Here is a 20,345-nt window from a genome sequence, read left to right as displayed (position 1 = left end):
GCAGGACCAAGTTCCATCTAGGCCCTATTTAGTCTGCATTACTAAGCCCAAATTTGACAGCAGCGCCTCACCAGGCGTCTTCGCTTTACCCTGAATCTATGACCTACCTCATTCACTTCATGACAAGCTCCAGTTTCTAAGTTACCAGTGACAAACTTATGGATTAAACATATCTTATGAACTTACGGTGTACTTGTAAATATATATGATACTGGGAACATCCCTTTGTAAACTTAGTATCAAGTTATTTTAGTTTTAGTTTCAGTTAAATTCTCGTATTTCTAATTGCGAACATGACTTAAAAAGAAAAAAAAAAGAAATTGGCAATCTTAAATTATATTAATTCTTAATGCTTATTGAAACGTCAGAAATTTTATTATTATTCCTTCAGTTCGCTCGAAGTAACGGATCATTTCGAATAAGCCCATACTACTTTTTCCCCCTCTGACGTTTAACATTGTATATTATTCCGCCATTACTTTCGGTGTATTGTCAAATCGCCTTGATCAAAAGTATAGTATCTTTCTCACTAACTAAAGAGAAAAAATTGCTCTCGTATCCAAAAGATGCAATACGATTTTCATCCTTAAAAGAGTACCATTAAAAACAAAGGGGGAATATATATTCAAAAGTCACATTTCCCCCCGTTTTAACTCTAGTATCATCTGCTATTGAAATCGTAGCGCGACTTTTCTCCCAGACTCCTTTGGGGCATGAAATTTCTTTAAGAGCCTGGTACTAGATTTTAAGAAAATAGCGACAGTATATGTACATACACTCTTACTAATCCCCTCCTCGGTAGTTTTTTTGCTCGGAGTAAGCGAGTACTCGGCAGCTGTTCGCGTGCAGTGTGCTCTGGAGTTACTCTGGGATACACTGGGACGGTTATGCCGCTTACTCCTTTAAGGAAGATGACTTCGTCTTATTATTATTATTATTTTTTTAATACTGGCAGATAAGTTGTTTTAGTTCCGTCTGTGAAACGTACTGTCCCATTACGTAATTAAGAGCAAAAATGTTGTAACTGAATAAATCCCATTCTTTCAGAGAAATGGTTTTACTCTTGCATATTTTGTTTTTATGGTATTTCTCAAGCACCGTTAATTAGTTTATTGTTTATTTGATTATCAGACTTAAACCGTAGTATTTTTTTTATTAAAATAAGAAACTAATATAATAGTTCAGTCTATGAATGAGCGTCATCTTACGGACGTTGTTTTTATATTTATAAATAACTTTAAATCATTTACTTTCGAATCTTAATTTCTTGAAAATTACTATACATTGCAGTTACGACATTTTTGCCCTATCATCCGCAAATTCCTAAAGCATCTCTCCTCTCTCAAGCTTTTCTTTCTATTCTCGTCTCCTTTTAGAGAGAAAGAGGCTGCGTTTTTTCTCTTTCTCTTTCTCTCTCTCTCACTCACTCTTACGTTTCTTTTTTCTTCCTCTTTCTGGGTGACTGGACCTTCGTTAAGAATTTTTTTTTCTCTCTCTCTACTCCGTTCAGCTTTTCCGCTCGTTTCTAAGTGTTCCTTTTTTCTTTTTTCTTTTTTTATTGTGTATCCCTTCTTTAACTTATTAAAGAGATGAGGGAAGAAAACGGGCGCGTTTTCATCTTGTTTACTTTTATACTTAGTATATAACGTACATATCCGGGGGATCGAGACTCGACGTGTTTGTCACTCGTGTAAACAATATCTTTAACAATTTCCTAATACGAGAGAAAACCCGCCTGAGACCTTTGTATCTCTCTCTCTCTCTCTCTCTCTCTCTCTCTCTCTCTCTCTCTCTCTCTCTCTCTCTCTCTCTCTCTCTCTCTCTCTCTCTCTCTCTCTCTCTCTTGTGTATTTGATATTATTCTAGTTTAAAGGTTATAAGGTTAATTATACACGGTGCTATTTGGCTAATTGGTCTAATTAGTCTTAATTATAACTCGCTTCAATTGGTTTTAGAATGAAACGCGGGTATGTTATTACCATAAGTTTATATGTTCCATAAGTATGACTCTACTAATGCTAGAGACAGCTCGAGCTAGTTTGAGAACGACGGAAGCGAGAATTGAAGTCCTACACTCGGTGGTTAATTTTGCAGCTAGGACTTCCATCTAGGTCCTATTTAGTCTGCATTACTAAGCCCAAATTTGACAGTAGTGCCTCACCAGGCCTCCCTCGCTTTACCCTGAATCTATGACCTACCTCAATCACTTCATGACAAGCTCCAGTTTCTAAGTTACCAGAGATTAACAAACTTATGGTGCAAAGGAAATTCACAATAACTCGGAAGCAATCAAAATTAAATTTTTAGAATTTTACTTGGGCATATATTAAGGCATTTACTTTCTGTTGCTTACATTTACCTTTGGTAATATGAACCCCAAGTGAGATTCGCCGTCGTAAATGACTTTGTTAAAAAGTAAAATTCGTAACAAATCCAATTAAACTTATCACTTTTATTATTTAGTAAGAGGGATGCACTTGAACCCAAAATATAAAAAACCCACTTTTTTATTTAATAATTGTACAGCACCCCTACCAAACTTGACAAAGTTAACTTGTCAACAGTATCAAAGCCTGAACGACCATTCTACTTCCATAGTACCCAATGACCAGTAAATTGGTACCCAACGGGAATAGGGGTGTAGTGTCACCAAGGCTGGCTGGGGGGATAACGCTACGTCATTTAAAAAAAATAGAAACTAAATTGAATGGGGTCTATACGTGGTCGAGTACCGGGTATAGTTCTTTTATTTTGTAGTTTTCTCTGTTAAGCCTTGGCCATGCAGGCCCCTACTGCTTCTAGGGTGTCGAGGAGTAGTCAGGCCCGGCATGTGACACGCACAAAGAAATGGTTGGTAAAAATAAAGGCTTTTTATTTCTGTCTCTTCTCTTGGTTCCCTAAAATCCCCTCGATTTGGTGCTGGGACTTGGCTTGGGAGAAGGCAAGGCAAAAAAGGCTCACCCAATTTATTCCGTGGCAATTTAAAACGATTCCAAGATAAGAGAGAGAACTAGAACTGTAAAGAGCAAAGCATGGGTATAAAAAACCAAAAGACTTTTTATTTTATTGAATCATTCATTGAATGGGAACGAGCGTGCAATGTAATGACAGATACAATGAACCAAAAAAATTGGGGGACTCTGTTCGTAGTTAGGCTTAAGTGACAAAGATTCTAATAGGAAAACGGTGCTGGAAACTAATTCTAGTTGGAACACTTAGTTAAAGGTAGAACCCAAATTTGGTTTGTGACATAACACCAGTATCATCTCATAATTTATCCTATGATTTATCTATAAGGAATATGTAATTAATGATATGCACAATGAGATCTTTAGGATTATTTCTAGTATTTCAAGGTTGTCTTAAATTTAATTCTAGAAATCACTTTAGTAATCAAGGATGGGTATTTTGCTCTGGTACACCAAGGTCACGCGGGTGGGGGAAGTAAGTGAGCGCTTTTCCCCTAAGCTCACTGTTCTATTTAGATTTGCAGTTCAATTCTAAACAGTTCCCGCGCTTCTCTGGCATTTAGGAGTTAGGACCCTTATCCCTAGGTCCAAGTTTAACCTAGCGCCTTCTATGAAATATAGACCCCATTTCCCGCTCTTAGTTTCATCCGAATTCGTTTAGATGGCGCCAGTTTGCGGGCAAAAAATCCCCCGGTTTAAGTCCGAGACGTCCCTAGGGATGGAAGAGGCTGAGTAGAGGGAGGGAGGGAGGGATCGGAGAGGCGCAAGAGGAGAGAGAGATGCCGAGGATACAGTTATGATGTGTCGGAGCTGAGAGAGAGAGAGAGAGAGAGAGGATGAGGAGGTTTTCGGAGTTTACAAAGAGAGAAGTCGCAGGTGTACTGGGGAGGGAGCTTTGCCTCGTCGGGGGCTTTATGGGTTAAGCCCAAGCTTTGGCGGGAATTCTCCTCTACCGAACTCCACCACGGACCCCAACTTGAGCCCCCTATAAAGTTTTGAAACGCTGAGAAACAAAACACCCTTTTGAGATGTTGTGTGAGAAAAACCTTGGTAAGGGTTTGGAGGGGAAAACGAAAAAGAGAGAGAGAGGGAGAAAGAGAAAGAGAGAGAGAGAGGGAGAGAGGGAGAGAGAGAGAGAAAACAAGAGACAAATATATCTAGGGCTAAAGAAAAAAAACGCGGGAAAAGTTGACGAGTAAAATAATGTATTAGATATAGTTGTTAAAGAGGGATTCCAGCCATTTTTGGGGTTTCATGGGGGGGGGTGCTTACGTGACACTTTTTGGTATAGTTTCTTTTGTGTAGAATTTTTTTTTATATTTATATATATTTGGTAAATCGATAATTAAAATACCCCAATAATTTGACGACACAATTATTTTTTTTTAAAGTTTTCTCGAAGGCAAATAAGAATAATAGAAAATGAGGCGGTAATTAAAGTGTAGGCCACGTGTGATTCGTCTGGTTTAATTAACCTAAACCGAGAGAACAAGCTTGACATTATTGCGTAACATATAGCGTGTCTTAAAATGATTGCTTTTTTCTTTGCTATAATCATAACAAACGTAATTAAAACTGATAGTAATTCTAAATTATTTCTAATTAGTCAGTGCACGCTATGCACTGAAGAAGGAAATATTTACAAATATACAGAGTATGTCCTGAACGTAAGTTAAACTTACCTTTACAAACAAACAGATAAACAAATGAATAAATTTATAAATAAATTAAAAATAAAACAAATCAAAATCATCACGAAAAACCTTTAGCCTAAAAATACTCCAGTGGGAGTTATAGGCCTTGACTTTTTACCCAAACATAACTTCATTCTTAGTATTCTTCATAATGCACCATACTTAAATGCACCCTTATCTTCAATTTTCAATCTGACCTCATTGCAAAGTCCGACTGAACCTTGACTCGTATATCACCCCACTTTTTATAATGTATCAAATAATTGCATGCTTGCTAGTAGACTGCGAGGACAGATACAAAGTTTTTATTTTTTTTTATTAGGTATTAGGGTCAGTTGAAACTGGAAAAACCACGTAACTATTGCATTATATCGTATTAAGATACGTTCTATTTGGTATTAGTTGATGAATTTATGGGTATATCGTTAGGTTAAGAGTTGTACAGTCGTCAAAAGCAAATAGCGGAGAGAAAAAAAATATCGCGTGAGGACTGCTCTAGGCAAGGAGGGGGGAGATGAGGGATATGTATTGCGTAAGAGACTGGACACTTCACGGAATTAATTTTGTTCAGAAGAATATAGCTGCAAGTACTTAACGTTGTCCGTAACCCTTTGGAGGGCATTTCGGAGCTTACAATTTTGGACGCCATTTTAAATATGGTGGCATATTCAAGCTAGGTTACAGGACATAATGAGCAGGAACGGTTTGAAGTAAGAGCTGACTTGAAGTGTCCAGCCTCTCTAATTTGCGAGTTATAGGTCTAAAAGAAAGAAAGAAAAAACTAAATATAAATTGCCTTTCACTACCTGGTGCTTAGATCATCCGCTACAAAGTTGAAAGCGAGTAACGAAAACGATTCTGAGAAAGGAAAGGAAAAAAAAAATATGTTATTTAAAAAGGGACATGTAACTGTTTAGTATATAGTATAGTGTACTGTCATTGCTTGATGAAACCTGCTGGCTGTCTTCCCTCGTACTCGAAGTTGTCCGCATCTACATATCCCTGACCCGAAACTTGTCCCTCTATTCCTACCTACCTGATAGAAGGAATACATTTAAAACCAGGCTCGTGTAACTTTGGTTAGTGTTTGTGGGAGTTGAAAGTTTTACAATGGGCTTGTCAACTTAGAGGAAAGACGAATTAACTTCCGTTATCTTCGTCTTGGGTAAATGTTTTACACTGGCAACCATGTTTACTGAGAATTAAATGATTAGTAAGGGTTCGTCTGCTACTTAATTTAGCGTTAGAATCTTGGCCTATGATAATAAAGTTGAAGGCTAAATGCGTTGACATTGGGAGATTTAAAGTATGAAAACAGATTTTAAGACATTAGTGTTGGCTTCGTACAAACCGATTACATAACTAGGCTTTTCGGTTCTAACTGCTGAACGCATCTTTGTGACGTCATCAAAAACAGCTAACCCTTTAGTTCCCTATCAATTTTACTAATCACTTAATGTTAATAATTAGTTTACTTATTCAATCTTGAGACTGTCTTTTCTCTTGGAGGGTTACATTGTTGCATCATTTTGCCCCTGAAATTGACTATGACATTACCGCTGATGACGTCATCGGTACAGTTACCTGACTCCTCCATTTCTATTATGAAGATAATCACCGCAAAATTGTACAAATCTTTTAGATAATACGATGAGATACGATCTTTTAGCTCTAAATGTCAGAGTCCTACAACCGTGGTATAGCTATTAAATAGGGCCGTTCATGTATCGTGGGGTTTCCTTTTGATAGCATGAGGTGGAAAGGTTTTATAAAGTCTTGTATATATTCTTTTATTTACGTCACCCCTTATTTTTCCAAGTGAGTATGTACGATATATATCCTCCTCCCCATCAAACTGAACCTTCTCTCACCTCCACCTTTATTTCACCTTTCAGGATATATCAAGGTATATATGTATATACAGGCTTTACCCTCCCTTGAAACTCCTCGCAGCTGGTGGGGGTTTTTAGCGTCTGTTTTGAGAATTGGTTGCCATGGTTACGGCTGTTGCGCATTAAGCTAGACTACTAGGCATTTCACCCTCTTATTTTATATCACAGCCCTTAGTTTGGGTCGACGCACGTGGTGGACTCTGCTCGCAATTTGCGCCCAAAAAAAAAAAAAATAAAACTGTTCTCTCTCGAGCTTTGCTTATATGCTATTTCAGTTCTGGGTGGAAGTAGAGTAATCTAAAGTTCTTAATGCGCTTAACATTTTATCTTAGAGTTATTTTTATGGGATTGGGTTTGACACACGTGAAATTTCGCCTCGATTCTACTATTCAATATATGTCAAAATAGGCAAATAAATAGTGTACATTGTAGCCAAAATCCTTGTTAATAAACCAACTTTAATTGGCGTATTAACTTCAGATTAATCTATCTTTATATGTGTTTGGCGAGAGCCAAAAAATTTACGCAAGGTTGAACGTTGAAAAATAATAAAAATGCTTGTGTTATTTTTCATTCTTTTTTCTCTTCTTTCCCTTTTCATAGAGAGTGAGAGAAAATGAGGGAGAGAGAAAGAGGAATTATTATTATTTACTAGGCGTTTTCTCGTTATCTCTGACATGTTTTTTAATTATTGTTCCTCCAAAGAGAAAATTTATAAATGTCGATGTATTTTTCTATTTTTTATCTTTTCACCCACTTTATTCTATTTGCGGTTAAGGACATTTGGATTTATGCTTGTTTGAATTTTAGATTTGGTTGGGTTGACGTATGTATTTAATTACGTGGTATTTGTGTAACGGAACATTTTGCGTTGCGAAATTGTTATATTTTTTTGCGCTGAAATATAACTGCTATCTTAATTAAGTTTAATGCAGATATGACCTTTGACACTATGGTATTCATTAGCATTTGTATTTTTAAAATCGTAGAGGATTAGTTATTAGTGGTTCACCGATTTGGTTTTTACAATTTTTTTTTGAGAGCGTTTCCTAAATGTTGGCTTCTCCCTGAACATCGGTGTGTAGCGGGTGAAACATTTCTACAGGAGTACTCACTTTAAGTTGGCTTCCCTGCTTGACAGTTTTTAATAAATATTGAAACAAAAGATTATTTTAATTACAAATGCTTTGAATATTGCTTTTAAAGTTAATTTTTATTTTAATTTTTTTGTTATTTAACTAAAATAAGGCCCCAAAACCCGAAAAACGGAATTAGCTATTTTCTTTTTAGAGATATTAAAAAATTATAAGGTAATCTTAGATTAGTCGACCATAGAAGCTAAATAGACTCTTTTAAATTCTTCGTAAATATCATACACCTCACAATCTGTTCTTCCTTTTACTAGAAAGGCTCTAACACACCAACTTCAATCGTACTTAATAAATTCCTCATAAACTTTCGTGAACAAAAAGACGAAAACAGTTATCAAAAACTTATCGAGACATCTTAGGAGAGTTACGAAAACCGAAACCGCCAACACTTTAGTAGGTAGTAGAAAAATAAACCCGAGACTAAGAAAAGAAAATAGATATAACAAAGTAAGTTCTTGCGGCTATGTCGAAAACTAAGCGAGAGTTATAGTGAGAACTCCGGAATAGTCTGGCAAGTCCTGGAAGAGGCTGAGAGCTAGGGCATCAGAAAGAGAAAAGAGATGAGAGAGAGAGAGAGAGAGAGAGAAATACGGGGATGAGTAGATGGAGAGAGTGAAAAAGAGAGATCTAGGAATGCCAGGAGAAGCCCCAGCTGTGTTTGACCGGGATAGCTAGCTAGCTAGCCTTACTGTCCATTCTATGTCCATCCCATTCCCGCAGACCTTTCTCTCTCACTCTCTCCGCCCTTTCCAATATTTGACAAGCTATGCATAGACTTCTGAGCATCCCCCAAACCGCTCCATGCTACTATAGTTCCTTATACCATTGGAAAGACCGTATTCATTTCATAATCCATTTGTTTCTTGGTTATTAGTTATATCAGTGTCTTCCGTTGAGATTTTAAATTTTTATTTTAAAATATTTTCAATGGCTTTCAAGTTAAAGTTGTTTTTACCAAAAGGAGTAATAAATAAAGTGTTGTAAATTTCTCTGAAATACAAAAAAATAATTGACGGTTTTTAAGCCTTGCGCTAGATACTTCTCAAAACCAGTTTTCCTTTAACCTATCAAGTTTCTAAGTGACTATAGGAATAGCTAGGAGCGTTAGGCCTAAAAATCTGACCGTTTTCTTGCAGGCGGATTTAGACGGGTGGCGTTTAGGGGTTTTATCTCTCCTTTCGTAGGTATTGCAAATCAATAGGGGTATCCTAACCCCAAAGGCTCTCTCTCTACTAATACCGCTCATCTTTAACGAGTTAATACGTTCAATACTGAGATACTCCCTTATTTTTTCCCTGCCAGTTTTCTCTTATAACCCTAAGATTTCTTTATTGGTTCATTTAAGTTGAACATGACACTTACTTCTATAAGAATGCTTTGGTAATAGTTGGAAGGGGAGTGGTTAGCAAAGAATGACGGCGGGATGGGGCATCGGAGAAAAAAAGAGTGGGGTGGTTTTTGGGGGCAGGGCTGTCCAAGGGGAGGAGGGGGTCAATTTCGACCATGTGTGAAATTGGGCTTTACGTCCCCAGGGGCCCGATAAACTCGACCAGCGGTTGAAAGGGTATACGGGCCCCTTGTAAACTTTTAGACTACTTTTTCCTTTTGGCTATACACCTTCCTTCCTTACCCATCTCTCTTGGTTCCTTGTGGATAGGATCACAAGTAAATTATAAACAAGAATAAGTATCCTAGATTGTTTACAATATTCTCTCTGCCCAGTCTATGGGCCAAGTAGTCAAGTAGTCTGCATTATTGTCGGTCCTAACTTCTGTGAACCGAGTTAGTAAAGTTCTGATTCGAATTGAACTGAACTGAACTGCTATCAAGTCTCCCCCAGTGAAAACTATGTATTATATTGAAATGTTTTTGTTTTTGTTCATGTTTAATATGGAAAAGGTTTCTGTCTGTATGTAACGCTTTAACATAGTTTAACTTATCCTTGGTACAATTATTAACTTATGACGGGGGTATACAGCCCATTCTCGTTTCGTTTTTGGCGGGGTCAGTCTCCCAGGACGAAGGGGAATTTTTTGGCCTTTTCGGAATCCACTGGAATACACTTTCCTTCTTTTTTTGCATGAAATCCAATGATTTGAAAGCCTATTTATCAGTTCAGTATATATCCCCCAGTCTGTTTTCTTGTTCCAATGGTCTCTTGGATGTTTTGGGTTTGTTGGGGAGATTACTTTATACGGTATCACTCCACCCCACCTTTACCTTCGTTGCTTTCAACTTCACGAACAAAACCTTAGGTCCTTATGTCGATATATAACGTGTATTGGAAAAAAGGAGGGCGCTTTTTGATGCCTGATTCAGGTCCCCTTGTGGCTATTCTAATATAGTTCCCATTGTATGACTCTATTTTGGGAAAAATATTCCCTTACCTATTTTGAATTGAGTTTAAGGTCTACTGCCAAATACTTGGTCTATTTTCTAGGATTTTGCATTTCTTAATCCAGTTTGCGCCCAATTTAACTCTAAATCCTACAGTCCATGAGCTTAAAATTTACAAAAATAATGATAAATCTCGTATAGAGATAGGTTTTATTTCGTTTGGTTCAATGTAATTATTATAAAGTAAGCCGATTCCGATTTCCGACGTAGCGAGTAGAAATTAGAAATTATAGAAGATAAAGTGTTCTTGGCTCCAATTTTGGATTATTTTATTTCCAGGTAAATTTCAATCAGGCTACGTCTCCGATGGATTCGGTGAGTTGAGAATTAACAAATCGTTAGGATATTAAGAAAAAGTGAAACATTTATCTATTTATTTATGGAAAAATTATCCAATTTTTAGTAATTTGTTTCACTTTTTGAGGTTGTTAATCAAATCATGTTAGTTGCACCTTTTCGTCATTAGTTACTCAATATAGATATTAATTTTAAAGATCGTTCATCGCGTAACACGTCTATTAACCTTTCAAAACCTTATTAACATCGAGACCGTGATCCTTTAAGTTGTCAAACCAAACGCGACAGAAGAGACAACTTGACACTACAAGCATATTTTCCTTCATAAATTAAGAATCTTTCGCGGGTCAGACACCATGTAATTAAATCTTAATTCACGCGCTATAAATTACCAAGGTTCCAAGGACACCCACGTGACTTTTTTTTAAAAATTTCGATCCATGGTTTCTGTTCATAATCACGATAAATTCCTTGAGATCGTATTCGGAGAAATGATGTGTCCTTGATTCTTACCCTGAGTTGACACTACAGCTAGTGTTTTTAACCTCGGGGTCACAGGGGTCAACAGAAATGCGTGCTTTTTCCATAAAATAAGATAACGCTTATTAGAGCTTTTAATTTTACTACATTTAAGCGGACGATTCCGAATTAAATTAGTTGTAGATCCTATCTTAGCATCTTGGCTCAATTCATCTCTAAACGTTAACCCTGAAACGTTTTAGCAAACGCTATTTTTTTTCCTTTCTAATATTTGCTAGGGGTTTAGGTATGTGATAACCGAATTAAAGGCAAAGGCCTAGCTCTCCCTTTTGTTGGGCTGACGGTATTTCTTTCGTCGTTGTAGTAGGATGACGATGAAAAGACAAAGAAATCTTAGGTGTGTGTATGCCGTTGAAAGAAGAACGGTGGCGTGGGTTGCGGTGTCAAGGGGCCAGGCAGCCTTAACGCGGTTAAGCGGGTACCGAGTCAACAGTCTTTTAGCCCCTACCCTCTTTTAATGACGTTAAGGAGTGAAGAACAAATAAGCCTAGGCCTAGCCACGGAATAACCCCGCCGGCTCTCCTCTCCTCTACATCTACCCAGAAGAAGCGACCAAGGCTTAACCTGTTCTCTATCTCTCTCTCTTCCTTTGCTCTCCCGCTTCTTTTTGTTATGGCACGAAACTAGCTTTCTAACTGTCCATCTCTGATTCGTTTTAGAACAATCTAGATAATTTGCTCAAAGTGATACTAATAATTGTTCTTAAAAAGAATACGAATGGCATTGCCGTGTTCGTAGGTTAAATGCTTCTGTTTCCTTTTTATCAAATGCAAATAGAGAAATAACAGGAAGTGAGAAATTCAAAGAAACACACCGAATTTATTATTTTCTGAGAGAAATTAGTAAAGATAATACTTCATTATGCTAAAGTAGAAACCAAACCAAAAGGAGATATAGAGAAAGAGATTAAGACTTGTACTTCCTAAACACCGTACTGCGCACCACGGATCGCTACATCCACTCCTGTCATGTTATTTCAATTAACCCTCCATTGTTTTAACCAACAATTTAAACTGTAATTACTCTTTCTTGACCAACAAGTATTTAATCTTCAATTTAAATTGTATCTTTTCCTTAACACTTACATGGATGGGAGACTAGATTAACCATATATATACGTATAGTTATAAAGGGAGGAAGAGGGGGGGGGGGAAATCCTTATACGTGGTTCAGACCAGCGCAGGATTAAGTCAGGAAAAGGGAGGGGGGGAGCAAGTTCAAAGCAGCACACCTAATGGGTAATGCGTTAGTTTAAGAGGCATAAGGTCGGAGGTAGATTGTCCTAGCCACCGATTGCTTGTTCTCTCCTCGACCCCCGACCCCATCCCTCTCTCTAGCAGTCTCTCAACTTCGAGGAGTTCCTACGTCCGTCGGTCGGACGTAGGAAGGGGCGGGAGGGTATTTCACCCCTTTTAATTAACCCTTGGCTACCGTAATTAAGCGCCTTATCGTTTACTCGTAGGATTGTCGAGTAGATTTTGGCGCTAACCCCATTCCCCCTTTCTTTCTCAGACTCAGTCTCGAGCGGGTACGCGAGGGTTCAGGTACTCGTAACAGTTTTGGTGAATTCCAAACTAGGATTCAATTGTATTTCATGGACAAGTAAATGAGATGTTTTCCACTGAGCTCATTGCGCTCTGAAGCCAAAAATTACTTCATTGTCGTAAAGATTCGTGGTTAAAACCACCCACGCATTTCGTCGCAATTTTCCTTAACTAGTGTCTGTCCCCTCGATCTTAGTATAAGCCATCCCACGGGATCTTCTAGTGTTCAAACCTTACAGCCAAAAAGCCTTATCTTTCCAACATAAATTGGAATAGATAGAACGGTTTGAAAGTTAGATTAGAATCTCTATAGGCCTAGCTTTTTCTTTCGAGTATTTTCCTTGAAGTTTCCGGGTGGTTTTATATGCCAAGGGTCCACTCCTTGGCGTTCCGCGAAAGGTTTCTTTGATCCGATAGTATATATTTTTTTGTTTCCCCTGGTTCCTTCCTAGATTCCGTCCGTCTTCCTTCATTCTCTAGACGGGTGCGCGGCAATCGTCTAAAAGTGTTTCCTGAAAGGTGTGTATTGAGTATTGACAGGGTTATAGAGGGAAGATTCTATCCCCTCCATCGTTAGTCATTCTAACCTTCAATCTTAGTCCTTAGCATAGAGGAATTCTACTATTTTCCATACTATTTGCACGATTGCTCTCCGCATTGGTTTCCGATAAGTTGTTCAACTCTTCCTGAGATTGGCGCAATAGGGAGTAAAATCGGTAAACTTACTCTTATATATGTATATATATATATATATATATATTGAGAATCGACATACGCTTTTTCCCCATTTATTTAATTTAGTGTTTTTCAATTCAATTGTGCATTGAATACAAAGTATAAAAATATAGTTAACTAACAGAATTAATTAGCAAGGACTCTAGAGTAAGGATCTGCAGTTTTCTAGTATATCAAGGTCCAATTTGCGCTGGTGGAAGTGAATTAATAAATTATTAATATTATCTTCTATTTGATATCTCCCTAAACACTAATACGCATGCGTCAGACGCAACATTTTTAACTGCACGTGCCTCTAGAGAGACCACAAGTTCACAACTTCATTATAAGAAGTAAATTTTAACCTGCATCCCTAACTTTCCCGTTAAAACGAATCCCTTTTCCTTAGAGAGAATACGAAGTGGATTAACCGTTAAGCCTTGGTTTCCTTGAGAGTTAGGCCTAGGCTAAGTTTGAATAGAAGTTGTTTTCTGCTAGAAGAAAAACTGTCTTGAATTGGCGGGAAAAAGTGTTAGGCCTTTGCTAAGGAAGAAAAGAAATACACGAGGAGAAGAAAAAGGAAGGAAAAAAAGAGAGAACACAACTCTCTTTTCTGTTCTCTCTATTCTCTCTCACTCTCAGATTGGGGGGTTTGTGAGGGGTAGTACCCCACCGACGCACCCCCTTAGCTTAATTACGGGAGGGTGCGGGACTCCGGGAGTTTTTGGCGCGCGTGTGTGTACTGTGTAGAGGGAGACAAGTATACAGCTAGCGTCCTCCTGGAAGAGAACGGCTGCCAAAGTTCCCAAGAATCAGAGGAATTGTACAGTATGGAAAAATAGAACACTGCAGGCTGGTCTCTCTCAATATGGCCATGGCCTCTCCGTACTTGTGTTGTGAGAGACTCACGCTGGGGGGGGGAAGGACTACACGTTCTAACTTCTCGTGACGTGACCTATATATACTTTGGTTGAAGAGTGTCATGTTTTTAGTTATGGAAAAATAACCAACCCTGAGGGGTATACGTCATCGTTGAGTTGCTGTGTAATTGTATGAACGCGTTTGGGGTAGGATTTTGAATATTGAAAGAGAAAAAATTGGGTACGAACCTTTTTTACCTTACCGAACCCATGAAGATCATAAAAAAATATATCTAGAGAGGAAACAACTAATTAAGAAGTTCTTTTTGCAACAACCCTAGTAGAGTGACTTCCTGTATTAGATTAATTGTACCTAGATATAATTATTTATCCAAGTATAGTATATTACATAAATATACATATGACCTTTCCCAAATCGATACATGAATTATGTTATTATAGCAAAGAGAATAGGGTATACGTAACGATCATTAACGTTATGATGAGCCTAATTGTAATACTCTAATTTGTTTGAGAACTATACCCCCCTCACCCTCCAACCTTTCCGTGTTTCCAGAAAAACTAAAAAAAAAAGTTGTCAGAGTTTCTTTAGTTCCTTATGTCGGTTTGCTAGACACTCCGTTAGTTTTGAGTCAACTCCAGCCTTCTGTTTTACTGTCAATTGATGTCGTAAGACTGTTACCTAACAAAGTAATGACAGTTACCTGCCTTTGACTGTATTGGTGGCTAACGTGGATTGCCACTACTCTGTAGGGCAACATCCCGCCCACGTGCGCGCGAGCTCTCTTTTTCATGGCGCGTTGTGAACTAAAGCACGTGTACTGTATACGGAGTTTTCACCGGTAATTTACAATACAGGAAATGTTGTTCCTATTTAAACGTAAAGGGTGATATTTTGGTTTGTTTTCAACGTAAACTCCGGTTGAGATGGACTTGAGTATGCGAGGCATTGGGAAAAAAGTTGTAGTAGAGATAATAATGCACTCTACTATATGGAGGTTTATTATTAAAAATGGCGTCGGCTCTTTTGGTTGCAAACCTTGGTGCGTTCAGGGACTAGGAACGAAGGATACCGTACCGTACCACACGGAGTAACTTAAATTTTAATGTCTCTCATGATTATATTTGCGGCTTAATGATTTATATGGGGTTTTAATGGAATTTTTCATACTTTAATGGCCTCTAAAGTGAATTAGATCTTATAGATAAGTAAACAGTTAGAATGCACGCGATATATTTTTGTGTTTGTCCAGGACTAATTGAGTTCGTTAAAACGAGAATCACGTTCTCCCTTCAGCGTGCTAAGTTCTGAAAAAAAATTTAGAAAGACCTTGATATACTACAAATAATCCTAAAGATCATCCCATTGCTTATAGTTCAAACCGTGGAATTATTTTGTATTGTAAGCTCTCTCCTATAGGGTTTTCTCAACACGGTTTTCAGCCAATAAGGAGAAAGGTTACCCATATACCCATACAGCACCTTAATTTCGCAGGGTGCACGTGATTCGAGTTCTATTTATCACTTGACTTCTGCCATTTCATTGTTTATGAGGAATCGTTAGTGTCGAAAAAGGGGTGAAACTATATATATAAGACAAGCTGGTGCTAGGGGTGAAAACTAAAGGGGGTCAAACGGGGGTCAGGACCTGACGCTAATGACCTTTCCTTTCCTTTAGGCCGAGGCATGCACACAAGGCGCGTGTTTGCCCTTCGTGTGTCAACAGTGTATATTCCTCCTAATTGGCATCGGGGCCAGGGGTCGACCCAACCCTAACCCTAACCCCAACTCTCTCTCTCTCTCACACAGCACAGTTTTAGTAACCCAGGAAAAGCTTTACTGCATGCTCTCTGTTCTCAACTCGATCCCCATTCTATCATTTCGGGATAGGGTATGTCTTTTTAAAAGTACAGGAAGAGTGCTATAGCTAACCCTAGCTGACTTCAGTCTAAGCTCCCGTCCCTCCCGTGATTTGATTAAGAACCCTTTTCGGTACAGTAATGGCGGCGAAAAAGCTAGCTTCGACAATAAATGGCCACTCTTTGAACTCCTTCTGCTCTCTATAGAAACAAATTCATCAGACGTTATTAAAGCATGTTATTCTTTAAGCCTTTGTTTTTGAATTTTGGAATTGCGCGTGCTTTAAAAGTTGATAGGAGTAATGTCACGTGGCTAGTGAATAGGGTCGGCCAATCAACGTAGCGTTTAAAATATTCCGGGGGGTTTGATATCTTCGTGTTAGTTTATTTCTGTTTTTAGTTTCTTTCTTGAAACGAATGTGACCTAAATTTAAAGTAATACCATATATAGTAACATTTTCTTAAAGAGAGAATTTGACAGATAAATGCAATCAAATTGACGAAACTATTTTTTATTTCCTTTTAAACATCTCTTCGATTAAAACATCTTAAGAAGCAAAAATATTGAATGCTAAAAGTGGGAGGTAAAAATATTGAAAACTTCGCTTTTCACTTTCAATTCCCGCCCTCGTTAACTCTTTTTCACCTAAAACTTAAGCCTTTGTAAGGATTTGACCCCATCCAATCCATAAAATAATTTCTTGGGGGTATATCCCCACAAAGAGCACGAAGATAAAATAGTGAAGGGATTTGCAACGATGTCCAGCAGCCAACGGTCAGGGATGGATACCAAACCAGACGACGACGGAGTAGAGACATAGCTATATGGGTCCAGCGGATATTATATAGGACAGCGAGAGACCTTTATCAAACGGTCAAGAGGGAATTTCAGCTATAGGGTGAGCCATCCCTGAACCACCGCCACAAAAGCCTCCTGGCCATGCTCTGAATTTTCTGTCCACGATACCCCCCACGTCATCCACAGATGACGATTTCTCGCGACAGAGGGCAGAGTGTGTTATCCCCCTGCTTTATTTCAAGTCCTGACTCGACGTCCGTCTCGCAGCCCACTCTTGCCTTAGTGGTATAACAAAAACTGACGCTTTTTTGTTCTTGGGTGCGGGGGACGTCGGTGGCAGGGTGACCGGCCTGGAATCCCTGGAGGGTAAAAACCTCCCCAAGTACACGCTTCTTTAATGCCTGGACACGCATTCTTTTTCTCTTTCTATATCTTGGTATTACAAAGGAAGTCCTGCTCCTGAAGAACAGTATATATATGATGGCCTGAGACAATGGACCGCCATGCGGTTTTTCTTTTGACTCCCTCGTGTCTTCTCTTAGTCATCAGTATCGAGAATTTTCAAGCGGATGTTAACTTTTAAAGGTTTTTTAATGGTTTTAATTGGACTGATTGATCCAAGTATTCCAAAGAGGACCAGCAAGAATTGATATACTTGAATCTATCTTTATCTCATTCCTCCTGTCTATTGTTTTTAGACCTGTTTGAAAACTCCAAAAACTTCATGGTAAAATATCCCGAAGTCCTAACAAACGTGTCCTTTCCTCCGCCCAACAAGTTGAAAGTATTTTTCTAAGATAAATTCTTCGAGGGTCAAAGTTTAAATGTCCCGACCTTTCTTGACTTCCCGAGATGGTTTCTAACGCGCATTAGGATGCTTTTCTCATACATCTCTCTCTTCTGGCAATCCCATCTTCATCCTCTCTCAATCCCGGTTTAGTTCGTCCCATAAGGAAACTTCAGTCCATCCTTACTCTTAGCGTTTGTAGGTTTGCTAGGTTAAGTTCGCTGTACCTTGCGATTGAACAGCGAGTGCAGACGGGGACTGATGTCTGAATGATAGCCTTAGGCTCGTGCAGGCCAGGAACAGGCGGGGAAATATATATATAGCGGGAATAGTGAATGTTTAACGCGTTAGAATCAACTGTGTTTTGGTTCACGCGCGCGTGACGTACCAGGTGTACACGTTCAAATAACGTTTTACGTTCCCCAGTTTTTTTATCCTCTACATCTTCCTCCAAGTTTGGGTTATAGAAAAAAAAATAAAGAAAACTTTAGGGTTTGAAACGTTGGGATGTACTTCAAAATTCATACCCATAATTCCTTGCAACTTGTTGTGAGTTTAGTCAGAAGCTTGGTTGTCATTCTAAAGAGGACTAGCGAAGAAGTGATGTTTTCCATTTACTTCTCCCTTTTAAACGGTGATTCCTTGAAATTTAATTTGAAAATGACCTTGAATTCTAACGATACCCTTGCTCGGTTTCAATACAACACAGAGGTTCAATTTTAAGAGGTCCATCTTCCTCTTTAGTCTGCATTACTAAGCCTTTGACAGCGCTTGACCAGGCGTCGCTTTACCCTGAATCTATGACCTACCTCACTCACTTCATGACAAGTTCCAGTTTGTAACCAGAGATTAACAAACTTATGGCCAACATACCTTATGAACTTATGGGTAGTATAAGAAAAACCTACCTGGCAACCCTTGAAGGAAGGGCGATCGTTAAAGAAGTGAGCTGAGTGGGCGTTAAGATTTCGGACTATGAAAAAGCCATTAGGTTGTATACCTTGGTGGGTGGATGAGGGTGGTGGTGCGTGGACTTTCGGGGGGAAAAACGGTTTGTCAAAAAGGAAGTGACTGTAAGCTAAGAATTCATTTGTTAAAATAGAACTCGAGCGTTGAAGGGTAAGGGTTCCATAGCCAAAAGGGGATGCAAGACGTCGAAGAGAGAGAGAGAGAGAGGGAGAGAGAGAAAAAAACGGAGTTTCACGTGACTTCTATATATAAGGACTGGAAGAGAAATGAAACGGTCAAAATGATGGGTGATTTCTTCTTCTAGAAGCGGAAGATGATAAAGGAGGGGGGGGGGTGCTAGGGGTGATAACAGACAGCACACGCTATACTTACTTTCAAGCTCTACTGAGCTCTTCCCATAAAGGAGAACTCTTACTTACAACTTAAGAATCTGGTGAAGAATCATTCATACTCTACCTTATCAGTACAGGAACCAAATTATTTGAAGTGCTCTAATCTAATCTAATTGTATCATAACTGCGTGCGATATTTCTTGAATAGATAGGAGGGAAAACGCTATACTGTAGTAGAATAATACCATAACGATGTTTTAAGTTTATTTTTAAATATTTTTGAGTCATCTTTAATTTAATTTCTAGTAGCGTATTGCTTTCTTAGTTAATTGGGAAGGTTCCACTAGACCCTTTAATTCGTTAGAGTTGTCCTTTAAAGAAATCCGAGTCCTTAAAGATTATATAGAATTTGCTCTAAAGAAGAGATTCTTGGGTAGAAAAGGGGGAAATCCATCTTCTCCCGCGACTTCTTAGTATACCGCGTTCCTTGAAAAATTGCTTTTTAAAGATCTGGAAAAGTGTTTGGACCTAGCTCCATTCCTCCTTTTTCTCTTTCTAAAATTACCCCCTCGGAGTAAGTCTCCCCCCCCCACCATGGAAGGGGGGTAAAGTGTAAGCTGAAAGGGGATTAGTTCCACTCATTTTTTATATTATTTAATGATGAAGTCTTTATCAAAATCTAATTAACTTATTAAATATCTTCAAATTTTTATTAGGGAATATTTAGAAACTCCATGGTTTTTTTCCAAAATACTATAACAATTTAAATGATTTCAATAAAAAAGTTAAAACCATTCACGTATTCCTATATCGTGTAATAGAGACTCTATAAATATTAAATGTAATCTTTGTGAATAATTTATCGTGTTATGAAATGAAACAATGTCGAAAAATATCGACCCTTACTTAGTCTGGAGGGAAAAGGAGGTAATCCAAAAACCGTGAATGATATAGACAAAATTACCTCAGACAGATCTAATTGGTTAACCCAATTCTCTAGAAATCAGGACTGGAATATCACACTGTCGCATTTAATCGGCCAATACCGATCGAGACACGTGCGAATTTCCTTTTTTGGCGGGAAAAGTACACCTAAAGCGCGCGCGCGCGACTCCGAAATTCAGAGCACGTGCTATTCTTTTGTTTTAACGACCGATTAATGGCGTTCCCTCACGCTTCGGTTACATCTAATTCCAATAGTAAAATACACTAGATTCAAAGGTAGCCGCGGAAGAATACGTAATGTAAAATAGGGTAAAGAAATAAAATAGTCTGCACAATCTCAAAGTGAAATAGACTAAAAAAAAGAAAAAAATCTTGTAAGAATTTATTTTGAGCCGAATTGTGTGGGAGGTTCAAAATGGCGGTATTATATGAGACACTCGTTAGGGGTTGCCCACTACTACTACTACTCTAGTACATTTTGGCGTTTTGGCCACGCCTTTTCCCCCCTGTTATGGATATAGGTAACTGTTCTTTGGCGGGAGAACGTTCCTTTAGTGTATAAGTGACCAATTCAA

The 20,345-nt window shown here is 38.4% G+C and overlaps 1 protein-coding gene across 15 annotated transcripts in view; it reads left to right on the top strand.

The window, feature by feature from the left end:
* The window catches only part of onecut (homeobox protein onecut), an 80,960-nt gene that overhangs the window by 24,911 nt on the left and 35,704 nt on the right, over window positions 1–20,345 (top strand). For 7 of the 15 annotated variants that reach the window (XM_089857872.1, XM_089857879.1, XM_089857874.1 and 4 more), the window contains exon 3: window positions 10,383–10,418. The exons of the other annotated variants lie outside the window; for them this stretch is intronic. In XM_089857872.1, the coding sequence (XP_089713998.1) occupies window positions 10,383–10,418 (36 nt within the window). The remainder of the gene's footprint in view (window positions 1–10,382; window positions 10,419–20,345) is intronic. 15 annotated transcript variants of the gene reach the window in all.

The sequence above is a fragment of the Phalangium opilio genome, unplaced genomic scaffold (assembly GCF_054372755.1).
Source record: "Phalangium opilio isolate 3A_F unplaced genomic scaffold, DU_Popi_V2 ptg000011l_1, whole genome shotgun sequence".
Lineage (NCBI taxonomy): Eukaryota > Metazoa > Arthropoda > Arachnida > Opiliones > Phalangiidae > Phalangium > Phalangium opilio.
This window is presented reverse-complemented; position numbering and strand designations above follow the sequence as displayed.